This window comes from Lontra canadensis, unplaced genomic scaffold, assembly GCF_010015895.1.
Source record: "Lontra canadensis isolate GAN:19392208 unplaced genomic scaffold, GSC_riverotter_1.0 scaffold191, whole genome shotgun sequence".
NCBI classification, from domain to species: Eukaryota; Metazoa; Chordata; class Mammalia; order Carnivora; family Mustelidae; genus Lontra; species Lontra canadensis.
Genome location: NW_022631185.1, coordinates 347,525 through 361,943, shown reverse-complemented (window position 1 = coordinate 361,943; position 14,419 = coordinate 347,525). Strand labels below are relative to the sequence as shown.

At 47.2% G+C, this 14,419-nt stretch overlaps 2 protein-coding genes across 2 annotated transcripts in view; both read right to left on the bottom strand.

The window, feature by feature from the left end:
• The window catches only part of LOC116861177 (zinc finger protein 805-like), a 2,736-nt gene extending 761 nt beyond the window's left edge, over positions 1-1,975 (bottom strand). Inside the window, exons 1-2 of the mRNA XM_032847715.1 lie at positions 1,795-1,975; positions 1,331-1,457 (exon numbers count right to left, since the gene is read on the bottom strand). Coding sequence (XP_032703606.1) covers positions 1,331-1,457; positions 1,795-1,830 — 163 coding nt within the window. The 5' untranslated portion in view covers positions 1,831-1,975. The remainder of the gene's footprint in view (positions 1-1,330; positions 1,458-1,794) is intronic.
• The window catches only part of LOC116861115 (zinc finger protein 264-like), a 315,410-nt gene that overhangs the window by 2,110 nt on the left and 298,881 nt on the right, over positions 1-14,419 (bottom strand). The gene's annotated exons all lie outside the window — the stretch shown is intronic.

The following is a 14,419-nucleotide window of genomic DNA, read 5'->3' as shown; positions in this document are numbered from 1 at the left end:
TCCGGGAAAGCACTGAAGGTGAGGGGTGAGGTCAGCAGGAGGAGAGCGTGGACTTCTATTCTGAAACATTTTGTTACGAAACATTTAATCTATCCAGCTGTTCTAGTTTTGCTTTTTCTCTTCTCACTGGCAGACATAATTCCAGTTCTCCAAGAACAGGCACGTCTCATCCTCGGCTCTGGATTTATAGCCCCCCTTTCCCTCTAACTGAACGGCCTGTGCGGATTCTCCCCAAGGAGAGAAACATCGAAGCTGGTGCTTCTCAGCCGCGGCGCTCGGGACGCAGCAGGCGGCACAATTCGTCACTGAGTGGGCGCTGTCGCATCCATCAGAGGGGGTTACGGCATCTCCGGACTCAAACCCCTAGATGCCAGTCCCATCTACACCCATGGCAGGACAACCCAGAGGGCACGCCAACATCGCCAAGTATCTCCTGGGGGCACAACTGCCAGCTGCCGAGGAGCTTTACTCTAACGTCTCTCGGCCCGGCAGAGGATGCTGGCCCTTGAACCTTGGGACCATCACGGAGGCACAAACACAGAGAAGCCCCAGAACTGGGACCACGTCCTTTGGGACAGTATCTGTCGGCGATGAAGGCAAAGGCTTCTGGGGGCCTGCCTGACTCACTCCCTCCTTGGAGAACCCCATCACTCACAGGCCTGCTAAGGACACTTGAGCCCACCAGGCTCGCGCAGTCAGCTCCCCCTCCGGACTGTGAAATCAGAACCCTGGATGGAGGCCAGTCTGTGCTGGGCACCGGGTTGACAGGTCCAGAGAAGTACTGGCTCCGGCGGCCGTTCCTGCCTCAAGAACACCACACACGGCCTGGCAGCAGACAGACAGACAGGAAGCGTAGGAGCACGCCAAGACGCGGAGACGAGGCTCTGGGGGCCGAGAGAGCAGGGACCGGTGGCCAGTCCCATCACTACTTGATGAGGCAGGAAAAAACCTTCCTGCATACAGAGACATGAGCAGAGAGAGCCAGGGAGAGAAGCCAGGACAAGAGACCAGAAGCCACGGCATCATCGTGGTGGTTCCCAGTTCCTCTACCAGAGCCTCACGGCACCAGCTGGAAATCCTCCCTCTGGGTTCTGCAGAACACCCCCTTTTCCTTCCACGGTTTTCTAGGAGCCAAAGAGGAACTGTTTCTTGCCCAAACAGACACAGGACAGCAGGTCCAAAGAGATTAATCTAGAAAACGGCTGAAGCTGCAGGGAGGAGGGACACGGGGAGGGCTCCAGAAGTCTTCTTGACCAGCCAGGCCTGGAGCCAGAGGGTGCTCTGACAAGGAGGCAGCAGGTGTCCCCATGGTGGAGTGGGGAGGACTTACCCAGAGACACCAGAAGTCCACAGTTTTCCAGCATCACCTCCTGGTACAGGGTCCTCTGGGCCGGGTCCAGCTGCCCCCACTCCTCCTGGGTAAAAGTCACGGCCACATCATCGAAGGTCACAGATACCTGCCAAGTCAAACACAGAGAGCAGCGTTGGCCTTGGGGCTGCTGGATGGGATCAGAGCTCATCCCTACATCCCCGGTAAAGATGCAGAGTGATCAAGGCTCCCATCACCCAGTACCTCCTGAGGGCCAAGCTCTGTGCTGGGCTCGAGGGGCAGGTGGGCCCTGCTCTGGATGTGCTCCGGTAGTGTAAGGGAGAAGCCTCCTCCGTGGGAGGCCCTGGAAGGTCACACAGACAATGGAAATGACGCGAGGACTGGGAGATGCAGACAGCAAGGGCTCTAGGACGTCCGAGGAATGAGCGAGCATGTAATAACGGTGTCAGTAACAATAGCAGTACCTGAGCCTCACTGGTCCTGCTAGCTGCCTGCCCCATGCTGAGGGCTTCGCATCTTGGGTAAAGGGACTACAAGTCCCCAGGTCTTAAGTCAGTCTCCTGTGGCTTGCATCCAGACTGCTGAAACCGACACTGGCCAGCTGCGTTACCGAGAGGACATCACTTCTCTGAGGCTGGGATTCTGGACCAAATACAGTAACAGTTCCTACTTCAGCAACAACAGCTGCGAGACTTGGACAGGAGTGACTCCGTGCTCAGCCGGCTCTGGGATCTGCAGGTGTCTCCAGCCTGGGAGGTAAACACCTCATCATCTTGGCGCCACCGTCCCTGAAAGGCTGAGGGAGCCCAGCCAGGCCAGCAGCCTCACATTGTGCCACCCAAAGTGCGGTTTCAGGACCAACTACTCCAGCACGGCACTGACAAGTGGAACTGGGCCCTCCTGCCTAACCAGAGTGACTGCAGCGGATCAAGGCTGCAAAGCACTTACCCCGGGTTTTGCTCTGAAATATATTTCCTTCCCCCCAAATATTTCCTTGAACATGCACGGGGGCGGGGGGGGGGGGTGTGGGGGGGGCGCGCGCCCCCACCCTGCTGGGGTACAGGCGGGGGGGGGGGGGGGGGGGGGGGAGTGCGGGGGGGGGGGAGCCGCGCCCTCCTCACCAACCTCTCAGGAAAGGCAGCTGAAGGGGCAGCGTCGCCCTGGGGACAAGGCAGGGCCCGGACTTGCTCTCCAGGCCCGCTATACGCGCCTGGGCCTCCCAGAGTCGGGGAGATGCCACCATGAACCATAAGCCTTTCTCCCTCCTGAGCTGCCAGTCCTTTCCGTGGGGCCAGGGTACCTCAGGACCCGCAGCACAACCGGCTGCTGGCGCCACAGGCACTGGCCACGCGGCGGGCGTGCTGAGGGTCGGTGGAGCGTCCTGCAGGACCACCGGGAGCAGCCACGGCAACCTCGCAGACCCTCGCGGGCTTCCCGCAACAACCCGCGTCCCCCACTTCGTCCACGCACTTGTCAGAAAAGCTGTCCCCCTCCGTCCGGTGCCCCAGGTCGCCTGCTGGAGGGCAGGTGGGAAGCGTGCATCAACCCAGGGCAAGGGGGGGTGGAATTTACTCGAAGAACAAGGGGAGTCCCCGACGGAAGCATCCCTCACTCCTCCCACACTGGAAGTCAGAGACCACACACTTGAGAGCCCGGGGATCACGCGCCAGCCGCGCACGCCGACACACACCCCTGTGGACACGCGTCCGGCGGCCGCCGCGGCTCCCGCCCGCCCCTCGAGAGAAGCAGCAGTCCCGAAACCAACGTCCACTGACCTGCGCCTGGCCGGTCGGCGCCGCCGCCATCACGGGGCCCCCCGGTCGAGCAAGGCTGAGGCGGCGAGCACCGGGACAGCCTGCTGGCCGCACCTCTGCCCCGCGCGCTCTGGCGACCTCGGCGCACTGCGGGAGGCCGGACCGCAGCGTCCCCCGCGCAAAAGGCACCGCGATGCGGGCGCTGCCCTTGGCGACTGAGGGGATGAGGGCGGCTGCAGAGGCCGCGGCCCAGGGGGCGGTCGGAGGTGGGGGGTGGCACGCCCGCCAAAGAGGACCCGGACCGTACAAAACGCGGTGAGTCCTCTCCTCCTTCCCGGCTCGTTCTCCAGGCGTGGAGCCGCTCTAGCGCCGGCCGGGTCCTCAGCAAGTCAACGCCCCTCGGCAGCGAACGGCAGGGGCTAATGGCGGCTGCAGTGAAAACACCCGGAAGTCCCGCCCCCGGACGCAAACCGCAGGAGACGCCCCGTCTGGGGCTGTCATTGGCCAGCGCGGCCTCAGATGCCTTCTGGGTACTGTGGTTTTCCCTCCTCCGTGTCCTACTGCGCGAGGCGGGTCTTCGCAGGATGTTCCTTCCAGGGAAAGAAGCGCGAGCAACTGAGCAAACTGTCGGCCTGTTTACAGTTCGAGAGGACAGGCAAGGGGCAGGAGCGAGAGCCTTCGTTCTAGGCCTGGGGAAGTTGAGTCTTGGGAAGCAGGGACGTTCGTCGGGCGGGGGCACGCAAGCAAGGGCAGAGACCGCGCCCTCGACTCGAGGCTGGCCTGCTGACTTACCCTTTTGGTACCCCTTTCCCGGATCCTCCCAAAAAAGTAGTGTAAAAATCCTGCCAAGGAGGACACCGGAAGTCCCCTTTCTCTCCGCAGAGAGCTGCACACTCTCCTGGGCCTTTTTCATGCGATGAATGACATTCTGAAGTCATGTAATTGGCCCAGATCACCAAGAAATGGATTTGCCATCCTGTGAGGTGGGGAGGAGCACATGGAGGAAGCTTGGAGGGGGACTCGGGACTCCAGCTGTGAGCATCAGCGGTCCGAAACGTCTGTGAGACCACAAGGCGTGTGTTACCGATGACTGATAAAATAAAGGAAAATTTGATGAAATAAAGGAAAAATTTCAACTTTCCGTGTTTGTGGGCCCTGTTTTGGGGCTCTCAGGGAAGCTATACTTGAGCATTTACCAAAGTCAAAATGACTTGGCAAACATCAAAGCATGGCCTCTATTTCTTTTTTTTTCTTTTTTTTTTTTTAATTTTTTTTTTTAAGATTTTATTTATTTGTGAGAGAGAGAGAGAGAGAGAGAGCGAGCACAGGCAGACAGAATGGCAGGCAGAGGCAGAGGGAGAAGCAGGCTCCCGTCAAGCAAGGACCCCGATGTGGGACTCGATCCCAGGACGCTGGGATCATGACCTGAGCCGAAGGCAGCTGCTTAACCAACTGAGCCACCCAGGCGTCCCATGGCCTCTATTTCTGCCCCAAGCACACATTGCTCATCTGCTTTGTTGGAAAACAAAAACAAAAACCAAACAGGAGCATTCTAAACATAAAGATAAAGGGGAGAAAAAAAAAAAAACCCTCCTTGGTTCCTATAAGATTAAAGTCGTACTTTAAAGTCATATACTAAAAGCATAAGAGAAAGTCTGTAACTTTCTGGAATGCTTGTTCATGATGATTTGTAACTCTTTATGTAAAAACAAAAATATAACAGTGCACCAAATGTTCCTTCCCAGAGCACTCTCTTCTTTGTGAAGATTGTGTATACCGGTTAGCTGTCCTAACCTGAGCTTAAATAAAACTTTCTCTTTAAGATTTTAAAAAAGCTTTGTTCCTTTTGTGTGGACACTACCCATACATTTGGGAGTTACTAGCTTACACCGATATTCCAAATCATGATACTAGGTAAGACCATCAGAGTAATGGGTGTAGACTGGAGAAGAAAATGGACAGAGCATGAATCCTGGACCAGTCTGGCTTTGTTAACTGGTTGATGTCAAGAAACCAACAAACTCACATTACGGGTTCTAATGTCCACCCGGAGGTACATTAAGCAATCTTAGAAGTCACCATTGGTGATTTTTTTTCCCCCATAACTGTGAAGCTGGGAGAATCAAATGCATTTTTGATGATTTGAGGATGCATATAGATTGAGAACTGGAATCAGGGAGTATAGACATGCCCTTGAGATAATATTTCTAAGATGAGAGAGAATCATAGTGACAAGTTATTAATCAAGTCAAGGAATGAAGATATATCAAGAGTTCTGCAGACAACCAGTAAGATATATGTTTTATAAATGTTTACATGTACACCTGTTATAACTATACGGTGTATATATGGGCATTACATATACATATATAGGTACAATATGTATATGAGATCTATTTCAAGAAATTCACTTATGTGATTGTGGGACGTGGCAAGTTTTACTCTATCCATAGATTAGAGGGTAGACTAGTGGGCTGGAAAGTCTCCAGACAAAGCTAATGCTGCAGTTTTGACACTGAATTCTTCCTCTGGGAACTCTTACTTAAACTCATAAGACCTTTTCACTGATTGGATAAGGCCCACCCACTACCAAATAAAATCCTTTGCTTAAAGCCAATCATTTGTAGATGTTGATCATATCTATAAAATATCTTCACAGCAACACTACATTAGTGTTTGATCCAATAACTGGCTAAGTTTATACATAAAACTAGCCATCATATTCCACCTCTTGTCAACTTGGCACCCACATACATCTCCTTAAACCATACTTAATCTCCAAATAAAGACAGTAAAAAGTCATACTTCTGCCTAACTAGATAAAATCTGGTATTGGCCCATTACTGGGATGGACCATATTACATACAATGGACTTCACATGATGAATGCAATGTGATCCGGGCGAAATGAATCTACTGACCTGATGTTAAATTCTCTGACATTAGAAATTGTCCTCTGGTTGTATAAGATAATATCCTTGTTCTCAGAAAATTCAAACAAATATGATACATGAAGTATGAAGCTCTTAAATGGTTCAGAAAAATATAGATTGAGGGATAGTGGGAGGGAAAAAGGATGAGTGATAGTGACAAATGTGACAAAGTGTGACAAAAATGTGGCAAAAATATGCTGGGAGCAAAGAAACATTGTTATCACCAGACATGAGGAGTCAAAACAAACAAACAGAAATCCATATAAACAGACCTGGTTAAGATAACTTTTGGGGCAATGGGTGGGTCAGTAGTTTAAGCCTCTGCCTTTGGCTTAGGTCATGATCTCAAGAGTCCTGGGGTTGAGCCCTAGTTGGGCTCCCTGCTCAGCTGAAGGCTTGCTTCTGACTCTCCCTGCATCACTCCCTCCGCTTGTACTCCCTCTCTCACTCAGATAAATAAATAAAATCTTTTTTTAAAGATAACTTTTATCTTTCTTTAGTCTCCCCATTTATTTTAGCTACTTTTGAACAATTGCCTCTCTTTGTTCAACTTAACATATAAGCACTTGGGTTTCCTACTTCTTTGCGTCTTCGTTTTCTTATGAAGTCTTGTGTATCAGGTGAAACAAATTAAATAAATTTATAAGCTTCTCTCCTGTTCATCTGACTTACGTCAATTTAATTCTCAGGCCCATCCAGAGATCCTAAGAAGGTAGAAGTAAAATTTAAACACACACTCTCTCTCTCAAATAAATAAAATCTTAAAACATATGGAAAAGTTTCCCTTGTAAAATCAGGATGGAAATGGCTGCATCATGAGAGAATCCAAAAATTTTCAGTTTTTAAAGATAATGCCAAGGGGTTTTTTTAATAGTCTTTTAAAAAGGATTTTATTTTTTTATTTGACAGAGAGATAGAGAGAGAGCACAAGAAGGCAGAGCAGCAAGCAGAGGGATGAGGGAGAAGCAGGCTTCCCGATGAGCAGGGAGCCCATTGCAGGGCTTAATACCAGAACCCTGGGATCATGATCTGAGCTGAAGGCAGACTGAGCCACCCGAGCACCCCAATAAACGCCAAGTTGTTGGAAGTTTCCAAGTTTTTGGAAGAGGCAAGAGATGTTATTCATTTAGATCTTAATCAACAACTTGGAATTGTCAAACTTTTTATATTTCGCCAATGAGATCAGTGTAAAATGGAATTTAATGATGGTTGTGATTTCCTTTCCCAGACACTGATGAGGTTGAGAATTTCCCCATCTTTCCTAAATTGTGTTTCTTCTCTTCTGAAATGTAATCTCCACAAGCTCAGAGATTTTCACTGACAAAAATTTGAGAACATCTTTTTCACAATGGCCAATGATTTTCACTTTTTTATTTTATTTTATTTTTTAAAAAAGATTTTATTTATTTATTTGACAGGCAGAGATCACAAGTAGGCAGAGAGGCAGGCAGAGAGGGAGAGAGGAAGGGAAGCAGGCTCCCTGCTGATCAGAGAGCCTGATGCGGGGCTCCATCCCAGGACCCTGGGATCATGACCTGAGCTGAAGGCAGAGGCTTTAACCCACTGAGCCACCAGGGCCCCCGATTTTCACTTTTTAAAAAAAGATTTTATTTCTTTATTTGACACAGAGAGACACAGCAAGAGAGAGCGAACAGAAGCAGGGGGAGTGGGAGAGGGAGAAGGAGGCTTCCCGCCGAGCAGGGAAGAGATGTGGGGCTCCATCCTAGGACCCTGAGATCAGGACTTGGGCCAAAGGCAGATGCTTAACAACTGAGCCACTCAGGCGCCCCTGATTGGCTTTTTAGATGCCACATATATGTTAAAACTTTTAGTATAAATTTAAAAAATATATTTTAAAATAAATATAGTATTTAATTGGAATAAGTATAATAAATATTTAATTTATAATCATTAACCAATCATATAAGTTATGATATTTAAATCCAAGTAGGTATACACAAAAATATATATCAAAAATAGACATATTAATAAATACAAATGGCAGAAAATTGTGCTCTAGGTGTCTAGACCAGTTTGGTGGAAAATATAGTAAAAAAGGTTTAATATACAGAAATGAATGACATACAACTTACCACTGTTTTACATGACTATAGTATAAAAGTTTCCTGATAAGTATGTTATTGTCCTGATTAAAGAACTTTCAGGAAAGATTTAATATTTGATCACATTTTATTTGTTAGAAGTCGGATAGCTCAAGTGGAGTGCCTGGGTGGCACAGTTAGCTAAACCGCTGACTCTTAGCTTTAGTTCAGGTTGGGATTTCAGGGTCTTGGGTTTGAGCGCCGAGTCGGGCTCTGAGCTGAGTGTGAGGTCTGCTTAAGATTCTCTCTCCTTCTGCCCCTCCCCCTCTCTCAAATACATAAATAAATAAATCTGTCTAAAAACCAAAAAGAAGTAAAATATCTCAATAAATAGAACTTGTATTACTTATTTAATTCCTCTTTAAAGTGTTTTAAAATAACACAAACATATATGTGTAATAAAACGAAACTTTCTTTCTCATCCTGCGTACTGTGGATTGCAGCTACCAACAACTACAAGAATTTGTCACCTTCCATCAAGGCTGATCAGTGACCTCGAGAAGAGATTGCAAGGGAGAGACCTTTATGTTCGTTGCACAGGCAATCTCACCTGAAACCACTCTTGCCCCTGTGGGGTAGGATCTTGTTTTTATTTACATTTTTTATATCTTATATACATGGACTTTTTACAATTAATTTTTGGTTTTTTAAGTATTGCATTCAAATATGATTTATATTGAAGACAGAATTTTTTGCACCCTGTTAAATTGCTCCTGAGGTGAGAACTTCACTTTCCATCCCTAATCCTGGCACTAATTAAAGTAACTCTTTTAATTTTCATTTGCTTTTTATTTGTTTGTTGTTTTCCTTAAATAAGCTGTATGCCCAACACCCAACATGGGTCTTTGAATTCATGACCCCAAGGTCAAGAGTCACATGCTCTATAGACTGAGCAAGCCAGGCTCACTAAGAACTCTTTTAATCTTTTAAAAATTTTTTTTTGTTTATTTATATGACAGAAAGAGAGAGAGAGAGAGAGAGAGAGAGCACAAGCAAGTAGAGCAGCTGGCAGAAGGGGAGGGAGAGGCGGGCTCCCTGCTGAGCAGGGAGCCTGATGTGGGGCTCCATCCCAGGACCCTGGGATCATGAGCTGAGCTGAAAGCTTAAGCAATGGAGCCACCCAGGCGCCCCAAGAACTCTTTTAATTTAATAAGAAAGGTCACCACTTCAAAAGATAAGTGAAGAACATTAAAAAAAGCAACTTAAAAAATGTATATAATAAACGTTGAAAAAATGTGAAAACAATAGGTCTTGGAGATGGTCCTGTGATGGGTTAGGGTTAGGGTTAGGGTTAGTATAAATTATTAAATCTCTGTCAACGGAAGAATAGGAGGCTTATCTAGCCCTTCCTAGATTAAGAGGGTCTATGGTTCTAAGAAGTGATTCAATTGGCAAAGATAAAACTTCAGAATCACTAAAGATTAAATAGACAGGAGGGGCCGTGCCGGCTGATGATATAAACCTGTCCTCGAAGCTGCCTCCCAGTCTGATCCTCAGACTTCAGAACGCCGTTCCAACACGACCCCAGAGAGCTCTCCAAACGGTAAGTGCCCCTCACATCTGACTAAGTTTCCATTTTGTTTGTTTGGACAGGGAAGTGGACTAAAAATTGGGTTAAAAACCTACTGGGCTACTGGGCTTGCCAGAAGTTGTGGGAATTCCATTTTTAAACTTTGAAAAAGCTGTACTAGGGCTAGGGAAAACCAGTTTCTATCATGTGGGATGAAAATGTGAGTTTTCTGAGCATTGAGCATTGAGGGTTTCAGAAAGGTACAGGCATTTAAGAACTAACAAGATAGGGGCGCCTGGGTGGCTCAGTGGGTTAAGCCTCTGACTTCGGTTCAGGTCATGATCTCAGTATCCTGGGATGGAGCCCCACATCGGGCTCTCTGCTCAGCGGGGAGCCTGCTTCCTCCTCTCTCTCTGCCTGCCTCTCTGCCTACCTGTGATCTATGTCTGTCAAATAAATAAATAAAATCTAAAAAAAAAAAAGAACTAACAAGATAGATTCTTGCTTCAGGAAGGGGAGGGAGAGAGACACATTTAAGAAACTATGGGAGCCATAAGAAAGTTCAGAAACCAGAATATCTTCGGAATCAAAGAAGCTTCCAGATTTCTCTCTCTAGACTCAACTTTTCTCCTGAATCTTGGATTTGTCTGTCTACCTTGTTGAGTTGTCTCTAACAAGCGTCTCAAACTCAACCAAACCGGACTCTCCATGTTTCCACCCGAACTCTCCCTGCCAGAGTTTATCCTCACACGGGACATGCCAGCTGCTCTGGCCAAAAAAAAAAAAAAAAAATCTAGGAAACATCCTCGACCCATTTTTCTTTTATGACCCACATCTAATCAGGCTGGAAATTCTGTTGGCTTTAACTTTCAAATATTTTAGGAATCTGACCGTTTCTTGGTCCATCCTGTAAGGCCCTATATAATCGGCTTCCCACCCCCACCTAAGGTCTAGGACCTCACCTGCTCATGCTCTATATCCTCTTCTCCAGACTGTCTAACCTTCTTGCTCTCTCTTAAATAGGCCAGGCAGGCACCCGCTGCTATCCCCAGTTCCCGCAACGTACCTGTCTCAATGTCAACATGGCTTCTTCCTCTCTCATTTGCTTCAAGTCTTTGCTCAAGTCGTTTTCTCAGTGAGGTCTTTGCTAATCACTTCACTTAAAATTGTGACCATACCCTCTGCATCCTCTCCTTTCCCTCCTTCCTTTTTTGCCCTGGAAATATTCACCCTCTGACAACTGTACATTTCACTTGTTTGCTATCTCCTGACTCTCCATGAGGCCATGGCTATCTTGTCTGCTTTGCTCACAGTGCCTCGGGAAGGCGGAGGGTCTGGCTTTTAATAGGGACTCTAGAAATACGTTTTTGAACAGTTAAAATCCCCATCATTACAAGCATCTGGCTTTATCTGATTTTTTTAACTTTTCAACTGCAGTTTTCAATTACAGCAATTTTTCCCATCGTGTTTGGCGTTTTATTTAAGTAACTCTTTTCTATCTCAGTGTAACATAGGTTTTCTCATACATCATCTTCCATTTACTGTAACCTTTTACATATCTTTAATTTGGCATTTTAAAATCTGCTGTATAGTGCATGGCTCAACTTCGTTTTTCTTCATACAGTCGGCCATTTTCCTTACCCCGCACTATCCTTTCCCGGCACGGATTCTGGAGGCTGTAGCCATTCCAAGTTCTCACTTGTAACAGGCTTTCTATTTGGTTCCATTTGTCTACTTGTCTGTTTCTGCATGTGTACCATAGGGAAAAAAATTGTACTAATCTATTTTATCTGGATAATTAACTCTATCATCTGTATCTTTTAAAACAAAATATATAATCTATTTTGTGGGCTTTTATTCTCCCTGTACATTTTAGGTTGCTCTCAAAATCCTATTTGGTTCCTCCTCAGAAAACATAGCCCTAGTCTAATCATAGAAAAATATCAGATGAACTCCAACGAGGTTCTACAAAAAAAAAAATCTGCTCAGGACTCCTCAGCACTGTCCATATCATGGAAAACTGGGAAAGTCTGAGACACTGTGAGAGTCAAAGGGACCCTAAAGAGACAGGATGGCCCAATGTAGCATGGTACCTTGAATAGCACCCTTGAACAGGAAACGATATTAGGTAAAAACTTTTATTTTATTTTATTTTATTTTTGTAAAAGATTTTATTTATTTATTTGACTGAGAGAGATCACAAGTAGGCAGAGAGGAAGGTAAAGAGAGAGGGAAGCAGGCTCCCTGCCAAGCAGGGAGCCTGATGTGGGGCTCTATCCCAGGACCCTGGGATCATGACTGAGCAGAAGGCAGAGGCTTAACCCACTGAGGCATCCAGGTGCCCCAAAGTAAAAACTTTTAGATAAAAACTTTAAAAATGTGAATAAAGTATGGACTTTAGTTACTAATAATGAATCAGTATTGATTCATTGGTTGTGACAAATATACTGTACCAATGTGTTAATAATAGGGGAGGGGCACCCAGCTGGTCATTTGGTAGAGTGAGTCACTCTTGATCTTGGGGTCATGAGTTTGAGCTCCACATTGGGTGCAGAGATGACTTTAAAAAGCACAGTGAATGATAGGGGAAACTGGATGTGGACTATATGGGAACTCCTCATACTACCTTTGCAACTTCTGTAAATCCAAATGTCCTAAAATAAGGTTTACTTCAGATATCTTGCTGGCATTTTCGTCTGGAAATGCACGTCCCTGTTGGCGGTCAGTTAAGATGTTGACTACTACCGACACCACGGCCGTGACTATCCACTCGCATTACCCACATGCACGTGGGTCACCGGTTCCTCTAGGGCCCAGACTCTCCTGGCAATGACTGAGCTGTAACTCTGTCCGGAACCTGGTGCTCCTCTCACCCGCTCCCCCTACTCCCCAGTCAGAGATGAACTGGATCTTGACACTGCTCTCCAGGAGCCTTTAGCTTTTTGGGCTAAAGCATGCTCCTGGGCTGATGAAAGAGATCTTGCTGGGGTGCCTGGGTGGCTCAGCGGGTTAAGCGTCTGCCTTTGGCTCAGGTCATGATCCCACCGTCCTGAGATCAAGTCCCACGTCGGGCTCCCTGCTCAGCTCAGCCTGCTTCTCCCTCTGCTTGTTCTCTCTCTCTGACAAATAAATAACATCTTAAAAAAAAAACAAAACGGAAAGAAAGCAACCTTACTCAGCTTTGATCTCTTCACTTCCCTCCTTCCTCAACTTTCATCTTCCTTCTGCCCTTCCTCATCTCTTCCTCCCAGCCCAGCCTCTACATGTCAGTGTCTCAGGAAGCCCTAATCTGCTTATCCCTCCCCCTGATCCCTAGGGGGTTAGTCAGAAGTTCTACTACAGCTACTTAAGGGCCTTCCTTCAAGCTTTTTATTGTAAAGGAACTTTTCCTTCTTAGAATGGATAGTCAAGGGCCTGTGCACAGAGAATAACGTAAGTGACGGTGTAACATGGGTGGTGTCCTGTGAGAGTTTTTTCACCTAAGGCCAACCTCAGAGCCAATCACTTGCCAACAGGAAAATTAATCACAGGTGCACCTGGGTGGCTCAGTCGGTTAAATGTCTGCCTTCTCAGGTCATGGTCCCAGGTCCTGGGACCGAGCCCCTCATCGGCCTCCTCGCTCAGCGGGGAGCCTGTTTCTCCCTCTGCCTCTACCCCTCCCCCTTCCATTCTCACTCTCTTACGAGCTCTCAAATAAATAAAAATCTTAAAAAAAAAAATCCTGTCACAGACTATTTGGTTCATGGAGCATGGGCCTTAGACTGGAGAGTCAGGGAGGACCCTGAGAAGACAGCACTCAAGCTGGAGCCTGTCGCAAAGGAGCAGGTTTTTCAGTCGCCGTGGGAAGAGCCTCACAGTGAGAGAGGAACAAGCACCATGCTCTGGGGTAGGAGGAAGTCGGCCTGGTTGGGGGACAGAGAAGTTAGGTGTGGTGGCTGGAGGACACACTTATTTTAGGGTATAAGGTCAAGTAGGTCAAAGATATAGGTAAGGGCCTGATGAGCATGATTTTAGAAGAATTGTGGGTGATAATGAAGTTAGCTTTCCCCTTTCAGGGCCACAGGCTGGCTCAGTGGGGCAGAGAAGACGACTCTGATACCAGCGCTGTGAGTTCAACCCCCAGGCTGGGGGTAGACATTCCTTTCAAAAAAAGCTCAAAATCTAAAAAATAAGTAAATAAAAACACATACATAAAGTTTACATTCCCCTTTCAGTGTAGTACAAGAGACCAGGTACGCAATTGAAGATCTAGGCTTTCAGGAGGGACACTCGGGGATCAAACAAAAAAGCATCCTTAGAGACTGGAATCCAAATGAATTCTTTTGCTTAAGGAATGTAATGAGTAGCCAGAGTTAGGAGTTTTTACTGGATTTTCTTTTTGCATAAATGGGGAGTTTGGCTTTCCCGAGAGTGACCTCAGCAACACCGTAGATCTGTATAGAGACGGAGTCAGCTTGCTTTTTCCTGTGAGGTGTCAGAGCCACTCAGCACATAAAGTCTCTGGCCGGGACCACAGCTGTTGCGCTTCTGACTGAACCTCGAGCATCCGCAGGAACCGTTCTTCTCACCTCAGTTCACGAAGTCCAATTGTGGTACGGAATCGTATGCTCCAAACAAATGCCTAGGCTTTCCAGATCTGGCTATTTCAAGGTGGCGTCCCGTATCTAAAATCATGTAATGTGGGGCAACTGGGTGGCTCATTCGGTTAAGGGTCTGCCTTCAGTTCAGGTCAATATCCTGCAGTTCTGGGATCGAGACCTGTGTCAGGCGCCCTGCTCAGCGAGGAGTCTG